The 17686-nt window shown below is 39.9% G+C and overlaps 1 protein-coding gene across 1 annotated transcript in view; it reads left to right on the plus strand.

Moving 5' to 3' along the window:
- The window catches only part of LOC134463615 (protein unc-80 homolog), a 179701-nt gene that overhangs the window by 28428 nt on the left and 133587 nt on the right, over nucleotides 1-17686 (plus strand). Inside the window, exons 9-17 of the mRNA XM_063216795.1 lie at nucleotides 196-327; nucleotides 575-794; nucleotides 1983-2114; nucleotides 2460-2728; nucleotides 2983-3175; nucleotides 7776-7876; nucleotides 9376-9507; nucleotides 10537-10684; nucleotides 16194-16244. Coding sequence (XP_063072865.1) covers nucleotides 196-327; nucleotides 575-794; nucleotides 1983-2114; nucleotides 2460-2728; nucleotides 2983-3175; nucleotides 7776-7876; nucleotides 9376-9507; nucleotides 10537-10684; nucleotides 16194-16244 — 1378 coding nt within the window. The remainder of the gene's footprint in view (nucleotides 1-195; nucleotides 328-574; nucleotides 795-1982; nucleotides 2115-2459; nucleotides 2729-2982; nucleotides 3176-7775; nucleotides 7877-9375; nucleotides 9508-10536; nucleotides 10685-16193; nucleotides 16245-17686) is intronic.

The following is a 17686-nucleotide window of genomic DNA, read 5'->3' on the forward strand; positions in this document are numbered from 1 at the left end:
GGATGGTTACTTACAGGTACGTTCACTGATCATGCTGAAAAGCAATTAAATAACTTCAATAATAATGAAATATCACCACGTTGTCATTTGGTGCTTTTGTTTTAGTTATTATTGACTTGTGAAAATGTGTGTGTGAATCTTGTCCATATGCGCTTGAATTTTGTTCTGATTAATTTGTTCTGTATGCACATACAGGACATGCTGAAGTGTAATGAAGAGGAGAAGTCCCCTAGCTCAGAGCCTTTCGCAAAAGTGTCCCTTACAAACCTCAGGAGGGCAGCTGTCCCTGATCTTTCCTCGGACCTGGGCATCAACATCTTCAAGAAGGTAAAGCGGATAATGCCGCTTTCCAGTAGAGATTGTTGCCAAACTCCAGTACAATAATGTAACTACCTAAGTTTGAAACAAGGAAATCTTATGTCATGGATTTTGCTTGTTTGTGCAATAGATGAGTTCAACAAGCCTTCCTGGCAGCTACAATTCACGCAGAGTTAAAAAAAAGAAAATGTGATGTTGGCATGGGAGAAGCATTGGTGACTGTGGTGAAAACAGCATTCTTTTGTTTTGGTTATAGTTCAAAAATCGACGTGAGGATCGTGAACGCAAAGGCTCAATTCCGTTTCACATTGGAGGGGCTAAGAAGCGTCAGCGGCGCATGGGTGTACCTTGCCTGGTACACGAGGACCATCTTGACGTCTCTCCAACCAGAAGTAACTTCTCATTCTCTAGTTTAAGTGGCTTGGCAGATGACCGCCGATCTCTTGACCGTGGGGGATGGCAGGCTACAATAATGGGTAAAGCACAGGCATTCACAAATAAGAATAGTAATACAAAAGACTTTGCCTAGATCATATCAAAACGATAGCATGTTTTGTTTCTGATTTTTGTGAAATATGTGAAAAGAAATTTGCTGTTAAGCATCTCTAACATAAGAAAAGTCCTGCACAAAACTTGTGTATTATTATTATTACTCATGCAGCGCAGGACACAAAGTATTCACAACACGCATGGTTTTCAGCAACTTTTTCCTGTAGTTGTTGATTAAAAAAAAATGATGGCAGATTATATTAAAAATAGTTCAGTCTATAAAACAGGGGTTGACAACCTATGGCACGCATTGGCATAATCACTGGCGCACACAACAAAGGATCAGCATCAGAAAAGAAATCTCTTCAGTGACAACACGATCTTCCTCCTGCTTTCGCTCCACAGCGCTCTCCAACCAGCTGCCGCCCACTTTCCCAGAAACCTACATGTAACAATTATGCCAAGAATTGTTCAAAAGCAAAGTTACCTGACAGTGGTAAAAAAGCTAAAAGAAACTAAAGGGAGGGTATTTCAACCCTCCTGGAAAGAAAAAATATGCAGTGATAGAAGCGTTAAGTAGCATTTTGAGACAAAACACAAGAAGACTCAATCAAACGTGCCGTGATACTGTCCACTTATAACTGTAGTACTTAATCACAGGTAGCCAGGTCACCATTTGATTCAGCACTTCAACATGAGAGAGCAGACTAATACAGTAAAAGTAGAAATGTTCACCACAGTGTTAAGGTTGAACTTGTCAGTTTAAATCCCGTACATTTTGTGTCTTTTGAGGAGTAAGGGGAAGCTGAGCAGAAATCAACATTTCAGTGGAACTGGGAAATTACATTGCAGACAAGGGGCTGAAAGTGCCAAATACCGGATGTATCCTTTAACCTAGAATAGATGACCGAACGCATCATCAAGATGGCCGCTGAGTGCAGCGACTTTCTGAGAACCACTAGCCTACTGACAAGTAGTTTTGCTCTCTCTTTTTCTAATTGTAGCTTAGTAGTTGCTTGTTCAAAGGTCTTTAAATGTGCTTTGTGCTGCAGTCTGTTAACAAGCACTACAGCACAAAATTAACATAAATGATGTATGCTCTAAGCAAGCACAGGTTTTGGTGTGTGAATGAGGCCCAATTCATTTAGATTTGTGCTGTCTTGTCTCTGTCACAGGGAAGTTCACCCGGCGTAGCAGCACAGACATGGCAACAGACATTGACAGTCTGCCTGTGAAACATACTCATTCACATCAGAATCTGCCAGAGCAGACTAACAGTCATGTGGAGAACACTATCAAAGAGGGTGGTAAGATATTCCCCATAATTTTGCAATTTTACATTTGGTTTAATTTGGATTCTCATTGTTGTTAGGGATGAATCCCGTTTCGTCCCTTAGCCCTACCCCTTTCCCCTTCCCCCTCCGTTTTGCGCGTTCACATGTAGTGGTAGGGGTGTTCCATTTCATGTTAAGGCCAAACAGAGGGGTAAGAGCAATTTCCCCGAATGCATGCAATACAACGAAACTCTTTTAATCAATTCTTTGTTGGAGTGGTACACATCGCCGTGCTGCTGTATGATTATTACTGTAAATAGCTGCACTTTTGTCACTGGATGTAAACAATATACGTTATATGTGTGTATTTTTTTTAAGTGCAATCCCAGATCTCCACAATCACCATGGCAACATTTAACACCACCGTGGCTTCGTTTAATGTTGGCTATGCTGACTTCTTCACGGAGCACATGAAGAAGCTTTGCAGCCCAGTGCCCATACCTGAGATTCCCAGCGAACCCCTCGCCTGTGCCAACCTGCCGCGCTCGCTAACCGACTCGTGCATCAACTATTCTTCACTCGAAGAGGGGGACATCATTGAAGGAACCAACAACTTTATTCTGAAGAATGGCATGCTGGATCTCACTGTAAGGCTTAAGACTTTAAAAATCATAGTAATTAGCATGGTCGTGGTGGTTATTGTTTTATTCACAGAGAAGTAAAAAAGATTCTAGTGGTTTATACATGGTGTGGTACTGTATGCATGGTATGCACACATTTACAATGACATGGCCATAAGAGATTGTTTAACACTGTAGCAATTTTTGTAATGCATACATTATTGTGTAATGTGGGTAATGTGATTAACATGAGAGACTATTGTATTCCTTTTTCCTTGCAGGCGGTGTTGCGTGCACTGTATGCAGTGTTCAATCATGACATCAGCTCTCGGGTGTGCGACGCCGCACTCAGCATAATTGAGTGTTTGCTACAGCTTGGCATCCCTGGCAAAGACAAAGGCCTCTCGGGCTCTGAGAACAAGGAAAATTCTGAAACACGATCCAGAGACGGAACCAATGTTAGGAACTCAGCAGGTGGGATGGCAAACACCAAAGAATTGTCTAGAGGAGTAAAATACATCAAGCCCGTAAATTTCTTAGATCCACGTGATGTCAGGTAAACGCCACAAGAAGAGAAGAAGAAGTAGGGGACAACTCCCCCTTAGAAGACCAAACTTAAGCACACTCCTTTACATTGGATAGGCGGGGTTTGGGGTATCTTACTCTGCTAGACAATTCTTTGCAAATAAAACACCATTAATGGCAAGTTATTTTGGCACTAAATATTAAAGGAACAGTCCACCCTTTTTATTTTCACATACAGTATTTGCAGTATTTCCAAACCATTATCCATGAATGTGCATATGCAGTAATTTTCTTCTTAATGTTTTCAGTAAAGTCAAAGTCAAAATAGTTTATTTTGCCATTTGTGCATAAACTAGTAGTCCAAGCACATAGGAACTCTTGTGCAGGCCCTCTGAGTCAATAAATAGAATTAAATAGAAAAATAGGAAGACAAAATACATTAAAAAGTGATAAAAATCAAAGAGATCAAAAGAATAATAAAAAAGGTGGATCAAATGTTCTTTTTTGCCATCAGCCTCACTGTTGCTGGGAAGAAACTGTTGAAAAACCTTGCTTTTCTGGTAGGAATGCTGTCCGCTCTACTGTGTCTCAGTTTGTATGTGCAGTTCTTGTGTTTGAGCAGAGAGTTAGCTGGATGGAGTGGGTCTTTAATGATTCTCTCTGCTCTCCTATGGCTGCGCTGTACATATATGGAGTCCATGGAGGGAAGTGCTGTGCCTATAATCCTCTCCGCAGTCTTGATTATTTGTTGCAAAGACTTCCTTTCAGCCTGAGTGATGTTGCCATACCAGACAGTGATGCCTGTTGTGAGGATGCTCTCTACAAGTCCTCTGTAGGCCTGGGTAAGAGGGCGGTAATTCAGTCCGGCCTTCCTGAGCATCCTAATAAAGTACAGCCTTTGCTGGGCTTTTTTCACGATGGATGTGGTGTTCAGACCCCAGCTCAGGTTTGATGTTACTTGCATGCCTAGGAATTTATGACTTTCAGCCCTCACCACCTCTGTCCCTTTAATGTGCAGAGGCTGTAGGGGAGGAGGATGTTTTCTAAAGTCCACTATAATTTCCCTCGTCTTGTCTGTGTTGAGGATGAGGTCGTTTGTCTCCCCATAGTCAATGATGTAGTTCACAACAGACCTGTATCCTGACTCGTCCCCTTCTTTGATGAGCCCCAGGATGGTAGTGTCATCAGCATATTTGATGATGATGGTGTTGTCATGGCTTGAGAGAAGGTCATGGGTATACAGTGTGAAGAGTTTAGGACTGAGGCAGCATCCTTGTGGAGATCTCGTACTGACTGTGAGCTCAGAGGACACCTCCCCCCCCCCCCATTCTCACCACCTGTGGTCTCTCTATAAGGAAGTCCAGAATCCAGTTACAGGTGGGAGTTGGGAGGCCAAGGTCTGTCAGTTTCTCAATCAGCCTGCCTGGGTGGATGGTATTGAAGGCAGAACTGTAGTCCAGGAAAAGCATTCTGACATACGCTCCGCTACTCTCCAGGTGCTCCAGTGTGTGGTGTAAAGCTTTTGCTACAGTACTTAGATGTATTGGTGATTTAATCACTGGAAGTCAATGGGAGAATTAGCATCAAGCCTCAAGTGATCACAGGACAGGATTAAATAGCTGTTTTGCACTCTGGTGAATTTTACATTAATTTTAAAGTAGTTGACAAGTACATGTGATGATGTTTTGTTTGCTCCCATAGACAAGCATTGCTACGCTTAATTAGGCTATTCTGTTAAACTAGGCAAGGCAACACATAGACGAAAAAATCCTGTCCTATTTTACTGGGACTTAACTACATATAAGCATTTTTTTTAAATGAGGTGGACTGTTCCTTTAAGGGGACAAAATGGAAACAGGTTGGTTTGTATTCAGGGGGGTACTAGCCCTTTAAAACCCAAATATGGAAAAACACTACAAAAAAAAATCAACCATTAAGATGTTGTAGGAGGCCTTTGAGGCTGAAAATGATGTGTTTTTTTAAAAAATATGTTTTTGTAAGTTTTTACGGAAATGTTGTAATATTGCAACGGTGGGCTCAACGGAGAGCAGAATCTCCTGCATTTGCACTCATTGTCTAAACTACAATACAGAACTAAGGATTCTTTTGCAGGGTTTTACTTTTGTCCCAGAACAGTATAACATGAAAAATAACCTCAGTCATGTTGTTCTGAACAGTCATTTATTGCAACAACAAGAACTTAGAGCAGAGTAGAGTAATAAAGATAATTGTGCAAAGAACATTCAATGAGTTGGGATAGACAATATGCAATAAACATACTATGTCAGTTGAGGTAGACAAGATTAACATGACCAGGAAAGAGTGTTGACAGTATTGGCCCGAATATAAGACAATCCTGAATATAAGACGACCCGTGTTTTGGGGAAAAAAAGTTTTTTGAAAACAAAATTTTGTTTCACATTGGAACTTCTTTCAAATGCAGTTTTTAATTTGTTGGAAAATCTGAGGCTTTTTACATAGAACAAATTTCACAATATCATTTTCATGACATTTTCATGATAAAAGACCACAGATTGCTACTCATACCCTTTTTCCTTTCTTTGCTCACTTTACCTGTCAAGCGCCTGTGGGCACCTACAGCCGCCTGGATGCGCCTGTTCTAAGTGCGACGCAACATAGCCTACACTCAGAGCATCTTCGCCAGCCAGGCAACCAGTCCAGTAGAGATAGGCTACCTATTGTGCAATGCACAGATTTTGCAAAATGCTTAGTTGACAGCAATATCTAGCCTAACCAGTAGCCGTCTCGCCAAATCGCCGTTCATTTTATGCATTCAAAGTTTTTTGTTGGACTAAACCGAACGCAGATCTGAAAGCAGATTGACGCATTGCATTTGAAACCCATGCGCTGCCGTTCAGCACCAAGTTGACATTAGAAGTCCGATTGGCATTAATTTCGTGCCAAGGGTAAAATCGTAGTGATTTTATATGAACAAGACAATCTCTTGCCCTAACCATTATTCTATGTTGTTGCATTGTTGAGGGATATCGTCAAATAGGCATGCTTGTCAAAGGTGCCGCTCTCTCGCGCACACAGATGACCATTGATCGGCTGATGATGACAGCATCCAAAACTTAGGCTACAGGTTGTTCGTCAAATCACCCTTCATTTCTTTAGTTTCAAGTGGTGTTGTCGGGTGACCATAGAGAACAACCAATGCTTTCCTGATGAGACTGTAAAACCGAACACAAATAAAAGCAGAGCAACAAGCCGCGATTGACTGATGTGTTTCCCTCCTTGCACTGTCGACTGCATCGCGTTGACATTGACAGTTGATAGACGTGCGGTGCAACAGTCATCACGAAACCAGCATCTGCAAATTTGATATGGACAAATTAATCTCTTAACCTATCCATTATTCAGTTGTGGCATTGTGGCATTGTTGTGAAGCATAATGACCGCATTCAGGTAAAAAAAAAAATGTTGTCTAGCGTGTGGAAATAAGACGACCCCCCTTTTTAGAATACTATTTTTATAACAAAAACCACGTCTTATATTCGGACCAATACGGTACATCTATGATACTATAGTATAGAGATATAGAAGTTCTCACCCATACTTTGAATCCCAATGGGTGTGGCTTGCCTTGCATACAGTATACTGCTTGATGCTGCTGAACTTCCCCTTGGAAGGAATCATCATCTCATCCACAGAATTGTGCTCTTTGGGTACCACCTGCAGGCATTTCTCTCTGAATGACTCAAGCCATGGTCTGAGTTTCCAGAGTTTGTCCCTCTTTTCAGTCTCTGACACTGTCAAATTGTTCACAAAATGTAATGTTGTCAAAAGAGATTGGAATCTGTTGTGGGACATCACATCAGCAACTGGGGGGTGCCGCGTATCTGTCTCCCAATATACGGGTTCCAGCCATTTGTACCAAGCCCATCCTCAGGTACATGCCCAACATTTTCTGTATTTCCTTGGTTGTGGTGTTCATAGATCTTCCATTATTTTGAACGCTGTACTCATTTACATGGCTTGCCAGAGCTTGAATCTTGTCTTCTGAGATTAACTTTTCAAAGTACCGCAGCGGTGTGTGGAGGACAGTTGCATCGTCTGTGAGAGCTAGACGAGAAAAATCAGTAGAAGACAATTACAAAACAAGCTCTAAAAAATGTAAGGCACATTTTTCACAATGAATACACATGGGCATGTTCTAGACACTGTAATAAACACACAAAAAAATATTTAAAGCGTTTTACTTACTTCAATCAGATAAATCCAGTCCAATAAATGAAGGGGTCGATGCTCTCTCAAAAATCTGGAGGTTGTGTGACTTCTTGACCTTAGGGCAGGCCTTATATACAAATGTGTGACCCAATAGCATTCTGAGACTGAACAATAGGACCAAATGAGTATGTTTATGTGGTTGAACAAAAAAAAAGAAACAAAGTTTTTGGGGGGATGCAAAAATTGTTGTAATTCTGCAACAGTGGGTCTTACAGGGCTAGAAGTAAAAAAAAAACACCAAATGGACAAATGTATATGAAATTTTCCTAATCTTACATATTTCCCTATACTATACTAGGTGGGATGACAAACCTTGGAGTGGGAGTAGATGGAGGTGGCGATGGAGATGGGGGTGGAGGAGATGGCCGAGACAGTGGCCTAAAAGATGACAGACACAAGGTATCCCACACATTTATGTACCAGTGTGTATTTCTGTGTTGAGATAGTACAGTAGATACAGTGGGCAGCCTTATGCTTATGGTTAAAGAGATGGGCTTTAGATCAGAGGGTTGCAGGTTCGAATCTCACTCTTCCACTCCCTACATCACTTCATGGCTGAAGTGCCCCGGATAAAAGTGTAAACAAAGAGTAATGTGCAGTGTAATGGGTCAACATTATGGGTATAAAAATCTGAATGACAATAATTTGTATCAGGGCAATTCCATTTAAATGTCAACCAGACCATGGGACAAAAAAAGTAACATGCAATTGGAAAAAATCCCCTCCAAAATGCCATCAAGGCCTCTATTTCACAGAGGTAAATAAGTTGAACTATGCCATACATGGCTCCCTCCACACTCAATACTCAGCTTTAGCAATCAAATGTACTGTGATTGCAGTTCTGTATTTTCTGTCATGACAGCTGACATTTATGCTAAACTATGGTATGTTAAAATCCATAAAAAATCAATACACCAGCCACCAGTTACAAGATATATACATACCGGTATATTGCTACTTTTGAGGTAAAATTTGCACTGCTAGACTCAGAGAAAAGCTTGAAATACAGGAGAAAGGTAAAATTCAGTCATTTAACTCAAGGGGGGGGGGGTTCAAGATCCATTACATAAATGCTTTACCATCTTTACCAGTTTGTCTGTAATGTGGTACCAGATCCACAAACCAACAGAAATACTAAACTATTGGCAGTTTAGTGTATTGGCTGAAATGCCTATCTAGTATGGTTCCCTTTTGCAATCAGAATCTGCATCCGAGTTTGAAACCAAGGGTACAGACTGGGTATCAGATCTAAGAACAGGTGAGTGTTCACTTGTACGTACATCAACCAGAAAATGAACACACACCCCTGTTAAGGAACAGAATCTCTATCAATCTTCAAGAAGTTGCTTACAACTAAAGTCTTTTTTACACGACCTGGATGAATGATGAATCTTGACAGAGACCTAAAGTTGTGTGTACACCAGAAACGACCTAAGCTAGCCGAGGCCGTTGAAGTTTTGGCATGAACTTGCTGTATTCGCTCCGGACGTGCCATTGACATGTTTGATTTAGTTGATCACATAACAGGCCTTGTCAGCCTTATATGGAGATATGAACATTCCAAATGGTTTTCGCCACGTCATAGGCCATCATTACCATAATATTAGACTTTTAATCACTGAAATTCGCTCTGGTCGCCAAGGTCGCTTAACTTTTGGCAAATGCACTTTGGCCGCTTTATTGGGCGACCCTCTGGAGAGAAATAATGACTTCAGTTGCTCCGGTGGCGTAGGTCGCTTTTGGTATACACACAGCATTACTCTACACATTTTGGTCTGGAAAATGTGACAAAATCCCAATCTCAAAAGGGTGTCCAAGCTTTGGGATACCACTGCATGTTCTTTTCTAACTTCTTGTTTCTCTCATTTTGTTCCTCATACTCTTTTTCTCAATTAAAGGAGGAGAGTTCATCTCTCAGCCCTCACAGGTTGGCGCTGGCTATGCTCATCAAGATAGTGAAGTCCCTCGGTTGTGCATACGGCTGTGGAGAGGGTCATCGGGGGCTGTCTGGTGATCGCCTACGCATGCAGGTTCATTTTCAGTTTCATATTCTTCACGTACACACATAGCCTTCCATACGCTATACTTTGAAACATAAAACTTTATTGCATTGCTGCAAATGTCACAGATTGTCTTTTGATGTGGCTAGAGTCATTCATACAGATATTAAAGAAGACATGACAAGACATAACGAGACAATATAGCCCTGAAATGCTAGGCATGTGATGTGATTGTGTTCCCTTAAGTACTATATGTTTTAGATTTTTTTTGTGTTTGTGCTTTGTACTTTTTGTCATATTCTCAAAGTGGTGGATGTCTGTGGTGGATGCTTTTAAAACTGTTTTTAGTTTGATATTAGCTACAACTGTTGCCGTTCTCTGAAAGTATTATATTTAGCTTGCAGGGCTTTACAGTACGTTAACTTTTTTGCTCACCGGCCATTGTGGTTTCCCTGAGTTACTAGTATTAATGTTTCTGCTAGCAAGTGTTTTGGTGTCATTTATTTTTCTTTAGAATATTCCTTCATTGAAATACATACAATTGATGCAACTGCTGTGATTTATCACACCAAGGAATAAGTTATCTATCAAAGTGGCTAGTGAGACTGAAATTGTTACTAGCAACAGCCAAGTTTTTGCAGCATTTTGGCCGGTTGACAGGTGCCAATGTTAAGCCCTGGTAGCATGTGATGCTTTTCAGCCTTAATCGTTTCTCTGAGGTGTCCAGAACACCATAGTCCTAAAAGTCCTTAAAAAAATCCTAATTAAGGAAGACGATTTATATTGCGGGTTGTTTCATAATACATGCTGCTTTACAACTGATGCTTTCATTTAGACAAGTTGTTATTGTTTTGTCTTTGACATTCATCAACGGTTTGTTATAAATGTGGAATCATATCTCATGACAGTTGAATGAATGCTTTATGTGCAGTTTTTACACATTTTTATTCAATGTTTATTCAGTCAACTTTGCATACGTGCCCCTTTCAACATTTCATGTTTTTGCAACTTGGTAAGTCAAGATGGCACTACATGTGTGTATTTTTTTCATTGTGTTAGGCTCAAAGTTGCCTGACCACACTGTACAAGATGGACAAGTTGCAGTTCCGACAGACAATGAGGGAGTATGTCAACAAGGATTCACTCAACAATGTTGTTGACTTTCTTCATGCTCTTCTTGGCTTTTGCATGGAGCCCATCACTGACAGTAAGTAGCTACCCATAATGCATCTGCGCAAGTCCTTTTTCTGTTCATTAACAAAAAGTGCACAAAGGGAATTGTGACAAATGTTTAGTTGAAACAGCAAGGAGTGGGGGTATAAACAGGGAGATAAGAAAAGGAAGGAATAATACAAATATTTAAAGCGCATACAGGTATCTCAGGTTATAACCACTACTGTCGAGCAATGTGTACATACAGTCTTTAACTCATTGAGTGCCAGCTATTTCAGTTCAGCCAGTTTTTTCAAGTCCCATAGGAAATTGAGTTCTATGTTAATGTCAACATACCAAAAGAAACTTTAGACTTTGCGTTATCAACAGAAAAGTAAGGAGTAATACAAATATTAAATAAACAGAAGAGCTACACAGCTTAGTACAGTTTTAAAGAAGTATTTGGTGGTGACGGTATTAGATTAGATTAGATTAGATTAGATTAAACTTTATTTATCCCCAAGGGGAAATTCTTTTTCCAGTTTGCTCTGTAGATTAAAAAGAGAAGTACAAATAATATAAAAATAAAAAAAAGTAGATAAAAAATAAATAAGGTGATCATGCAGAAATTAACAGTATGAACTTGGTGACACTTGTTAGGACACATTTCGCCATGAATTAGCTACTATTAGCTACTAACTACTATTAGCTACTAACATTAGTACGATAGTAGCCATTTCTTGGGCATTATAAACAGCGTTGCACAAAACGTTTTCACTAAGGCCTCTGCTTCAGCTTCCTGTATGCTGCTGCATTCTGTATTCCTGACAATGCTGCTGCTACAGAGGCACTGCCTTGTCTTTGGTTGAGGCTCCGATTAGCTACATATCTCCATCCACAGGTGAACAGTTCGCTTTGGGTCAAATGTCTGTTAAATGAGAATCGGCGCTTAGAGACAAGCATGTGACAGACAAGATCTGTATTTATGTTTCAAGCCACCCTCTGCAGTTCTTGAAAGTTTCCGTGGTTCCCATGGACATGCCTGTCTGAAAATCTATACTGCCATAAAAAAATGTTTTGTTGCAATTTGAATATTTTTCATCCCAGAGTAGCAACAGTCAATACAAATGTGTGTTCCATTAGTCAGTCAGCAAAAAGTTGTGACAGCGGTTTCTGTTTCTGATAGCAGACCGCAAAAGTGGTCGGCAGAGTCACCGTTCACTTACTATTGACTCATTTTAGCATCAGTTGACACAGCATTTAATGCACTTTGTAATCATACCTTAGAACAGTGGTTCTCAAACGTTTTCCATCATTCCCCCCTTCGAAGGGTCTAGATGCTTCTGAGCGTATCAACCAACTGCAGAGGAGGTCACAGGTGTTTTACTGTCTGCTTTAAGCACATTTATCCTGTCAGAGTGATGTCTTTGTCAAAGTGCTGGGTGGCCTATGTTTGTTGAATTTTGGGAGCTTTTTCCAAAACTGTGGAGGTCTTGCATTTTCTGAGGCCTGTTGAAGGATCAAATAGTAAAAGATGATCGCTTGACTTAAAGGGACACTGTGCAGGAAATGGTCAAAAAAGGTACTGCAACTATGCTGCTCATTGAAACTGGGCTACCTACTGCCAAATTTGATCTTTACATGAAAGTTTACTAAGTAATAAACAAATATTTTCTAGTATGGTCCAAGTAGAGTCATTTCTGCAGCTAAAAATGGCTATTTTTGGAAATTCAAAATGGCGGACCATGGAGAAGATCCCCCTTTTCATGTAGGAAAAGTGCAATTTTCCCAGTCATAATGAATACTTAAAATTTGATGCTGGCGGTAAGTATTCATGAAAAAGGTAACATTAGTGAATGGGCAGCATGAATTCTGGAAATAAACAACTAAACATCTCACACAGTGTCCCTTTAACAACAAGATACAACATGTATTTATATAGCGCAGTATCACTCACAACTAGGAAGTTGACTCTCAGTCATGTGACTTTTGAGAGGAGACCTTGCTCTTTGCGAGCGTCTGTGTGGTAGCTAAAATCTATGCAAGTGACCGAGGCAGACACAATGGCTACGTTTACATGAGACATTTAATTCGGAATTAACTCAATTTAATTCTGAATAAAGCTTAATTCCTCTTTGAAAGGGTCTTATAAACACCTCTTGATTCGAAATTAAAGGAAAGATCAAAGTATACTTGACGGAAATATTTAATTCTGAATTATTAATTTGGAATTAAAAACATCATGTAATAATAATAATAATAATACTTTATTTTTATATAGCGCTTTTCAAGATACTCAGACGCTTAACAAACCTTTTAACACAAAATTAAGACATAGGCCTACAAACACATACAAAGACTCAACAAGACAACAAAAGTAAACTGCAGTGGAAGCGAAATGTCCATGTTGATATGGAGCTGTAGGTGTGAAAGCTATGAAAACCCACGTCGGGGACTGCAATGGAAATGGGGATAGGAAAATCCAGAGCCTCCTCACGTGGCAGCAAGTTCAGTTTGGGGAAAGCAGCCGAACGAGCCGGAGAAGTTTTTTGAGTGTAAACGTAGTGAGTGAGTGGGAGTTAACAATGTTGTTGTAGACTAACTTGTAAAGGTGAGTGATGTGAGTGAGTAGTCATTGAGAAACCTGAAGTTACAAGCATCCAATCACCTTCAGAGCAGAAGCAAACATCAAGCCCAACCCTGAAAAGGACAAACCCAAAAACGTAACCCGCAAGTCACATACAATGAGCTGAATTGGCAACCCTGGCTCAGATGCAAAATCCTTGACTGTCCATCCTCCAGCAAATGCCTTGGTAGCTGTGTATGCTGTTCACTACTTTACTGCTCACAACTTCACAACTCAGTATACATGGGTTCTACATTTTTGTTTTCTCCTGGCTGCACGACATTAGCTGCGCACAACTCAACCTCTGATTGTTGGAAACCGCTATTGGTCAAAAAATTATACCACGTGGTTGGCTGCCAGTGTCTTGCCCCTCCTCACAACATCGTGTTTATAAACACGGTGAATCCATGTATTCACTTTAACTCTCCACATGACTAAAGAAAGTAGATTGGATAAGAACGATTACTCGCCGGGAAAATGCACTGGCCACTGTGTAGTATGGAAGTGTAGCCTGAGGCCAGATGTCCAGAATTTGAATTAAATTGTTGGTGCGAGCGGCTGCTGCAAGTCCCGGCTCTAGTCAAAAGAGAGTGTCCTGCATTTAATGTTCATTTTGTGGCCAATTTAACTACAGCTGTTGGTCAGCATTAATTGTAGGGGATAATTAATGACAGTTGTAAAAAATTCACTGTGTCTTGTGACCTCGTCCACACTCCAGACCTGGCAGTAGAAGAAGAAAGCGACTACCAGGGATGGCCATGCTGTACTGGCACTGCACCCCAATACCATCAAATATGCGTTCTTTCAAGCTGAGGACTTTACATTACCTTCAATGTAACCCAGATAGTCCATATAAAAAAGATAAACAATGTTCCATTCTGTAATCAGAGAAGAGTTTCACATGTCATCTGGGTCCATCTACAATGATCTTTACCACATACACGACTGTTGAGCCTAGAAGGAAACGAGCAATTAGCAAGGAGGCGAAAGAATATGTTCAGTGCTCGAGGTATAGGGCCTAACATCTAAACACTAGATAAACTCCTATACCAAGTGGTTTTAAAATTGGAGACTATGAAAAAAATGATTTGTGTATGTAAACTTTTAAAATTTCCACTGTATGGGGGCTAGCTGGCATTTGCAATTCTCACACACACACACACACACACACACACACACACACACACACACACACACACACACACACACACACACACACACACACACACACACACACACACACACACACACACACACACACACACACACACACACACACACACACACACACACAAAAGACTTCTACAAGGCTTATACAATCAATCTTTCTGCGCCATGCCTTAAAATCATCTACTGACCAGTCAATGGAATGCTAACTATGCCAAGTCAGTCACGGCGAACTTCTCTGTTGCTTTTACATGAGGTTGAAATGGACATTATTCAACAATGTCAACAAACAAATACAGTTGGACATCATTCAACAAATAACAAATAGGTATTTAAAAATAAGAACAAAAACAATTGAAGGAAACATAAGAGTGTGCAGCTTTTCTCTGCAAGAGACATGCACCTAAAATGCGTAGCATTTTTTCACAGCAGATTTAGTTTCGTTCAATAAAAAGATTTCAATTCATTTTGCTGCAGAGGAGTTATGTTCATCCCCCAAAGCAGTACACATGGCGTTGTCTGTCTAGTTTAAATGCTGGGTTTTCTGAACCCACCTTTCATTTATTTCTCAGTTTGTAGCACGCCATGTTTTTTTGTTTGCAGAAAGCTAACTAATGGGAGCGTGTCTATAACCCGCTCCTCACTGAACGACGCAAATAATAGCTGGCTGTGCTGGCCTCTTGTTTGCAGCTTCATTGAGTTGTCATAGTGATGATAAACTAATCATCTAAATCTAAATCTCTATCTAAACAGCCTGATCTTTTGTTTTCCGATTTGTTGCAAGACTGACTACACGGAAATACACCCAGAAATCGCATAGCTGTGAAATCTCGCTTGAAACATTATGAAAATAAAAGAACAATAATAATTATTATAATTTCAAATTTCTTTATTAGAAGATAGCCTCTTGAGATTAAATCTTGTTTTCGAGAGGGTCCTCAAAGTACAGACAAAACACATACACACACCCACACACACTGAAGCTCTGCCAATACCACCAACCCCACATTTCCCATCTTTAGCCAAAATATTTGTACAAGATAATACCATGGATGAAAAGCAAGTGCAACTTAAGACAGGAGAGAACCAAAAAACTAAAGTTAGAACATGCACATACTGTATGTCTGTCAACATACAAGTGACATAAATCCAAAATATAAGCAAACATAATGAGAATGACACTATGAAGAATGAAGAGAACAAGAGGGCAAATCGTACTCCGCTGAAACATTTACATTGTGGGTTAGGGTTAGGGTTAGGAATGTATTGAACACAGACCGATTTTGTTTCTGTACGGATGACATTACGTTTGCGTCCGTATGCGGACCGGAGTCCGCTGGTTGAAGATGTCTGCATTGGAGGTTTGCAATTAGCACACAGGAGGTCCTCATACCATTCCACATTTGTCCACATCAGATTTCAAATAATTCCACGTTGAACCCTTCGTTTTTTGCATTCTTTCATGTGTCCAAGGAAATACATGTACTTCAGTGTTCATACCACATGCTTTCACATCATCAAATTTCGAATCGTCACCAAAGTAATCAGTTATCATTCAGTCAGCTTGAACTGAAATTGTCTTGCTCAAAATATTGCCATAAACTGTTGTCAATGCTCCTAGTTTTAAGAGTTCAGTTTACTGAATTGGTAGCTGATTTTACAAATGAAAAGAATGTATGCATGCACACATTTTCAGTGGTGGCTGTTTTTTGTTGCGTTTTGATGAGATTACATGTCTGTGATAGCCTGACATATGTTTTTTTTTTTTCAGAGCACGGCCTTGCAGGTGATCGTTTCCATCGGGAGCATAAGAGAACGCTCGGTAGATAATCTCAATAATTAATTGATCTCTTAATTGACATAATATGACAATTATGTTTGGCCATGCCACTGACCAAAGCCCCCTATATTAATTCCCACCTCTCTTTTGATGAATCTAAGCATTAACATTTCATAACAAAAATTAAATTTGGTTGGTCTTTCAGTAGGGGTCTCATATTTGTCATTTACCAAAGAGCATTCATATCAATTGAAAATGAACCTTGCCTTGCGTTTCGCAAATAACTTAGATTAGTATTTAGCTACCATTGTACTATGTTATTACTTTGCTTTTGGCAAAATACATCCTTTTCTCAAATCGCTCATACTTCAGCCAAGCTATCAATGGTAATGGTTACATGACGTTTTTAATTCCGAATTAATAATTCAGAATTAAATAGTTCCGTCAAGTTTACTTTGATCTTTCATTTAATTCCAAGATGTATTCAGAATTAAAGTGAGTTAATTCCAAATTAAATGTCTCAAAGTAGCAAAGGATGCGTTTATATGCAGTTCTGTATCCCGAATACGAGACTTATTATCCCAGTTATTATCAAATTCGGGAAAAGGCATTTATTTGAATACTGAGTGTGATCCCGGTCTACACTCTAAGCCGTTATATAACTCTCCTCCAATGCATTTAGCCTGGATATCAGCAACAATGTTCCATGGAAAGCCTGGGTATCCGGGATAAGGTGTTTCCATGTGTTAACATCCCGGTTTAATAAGGGCTTATCTGAGACACTGAAGTTGGAAAAGGTATATTTTTTTGTGTTTAATCGCAAATTTGTGATACTTCAATATCCCGATCATACTCCGGATACTGAACTGCATATGAACGCACTCATTGTTGAGCTACTTACCCTACTCTGCTGGTTTGCCAGATGAGACTGATGATTTTCAGCCCAAAAATGCTCAAAAACTGCCTGGAATCACTATATCCTGCCCATTTTGAACTACATTTTATTCATTTCTTTGGACATAGGTTTGCAGAAACCCCAGCCCAAATACTCTTTAAAAAAAAAAAATTTAAACTGCAGATGGCCATCCCAAGCAGCCCAATTGGGCGGGAAACGGCCCAATTTGGCAACACTGTCTGCAAATGATGTAATTTACTGTGTACGTTCACATTTTTACACTGGAGTAGAGCGGGTATATTGATTATCACAATAATATTCCCAAAACTCAACTTCAATAGCAACCTACTAGATTTGGCGGAGGAACAGCACTGGTGTTTGCAAAAAAATATTGTTTAGAGCTATGCAACATCCAATGTGTACAACTATACTAGTCCGATGTATGATTCAAGGATGTAGGTGTTTCCCAAAAGCAAATGTGAACAAATTATCGCAACGTATCATTAAGCCATTGTTTGGATAAGCGTTAAATCTTGCTTTTCACTTTGACCTTTTTTGGTATGATTTCGGCAACATATGTACAATGGTT

Source organism: Engraulis encrasicolus, chromosome 15, assembly GCF_034702125.1.
Source record: "Engraulis encrasicolus isolate BLACKSEA-1 chromosome 15, IST_EnEncr_1.0, whole genome shotgun sequence".
NCBI classification, from domain to species: Eukaryota; Metazoa; Chordata; class Actinopteri; order Clupeiformes; family Engraulidae; genus Engraulis; species Engraulis encrasicolus.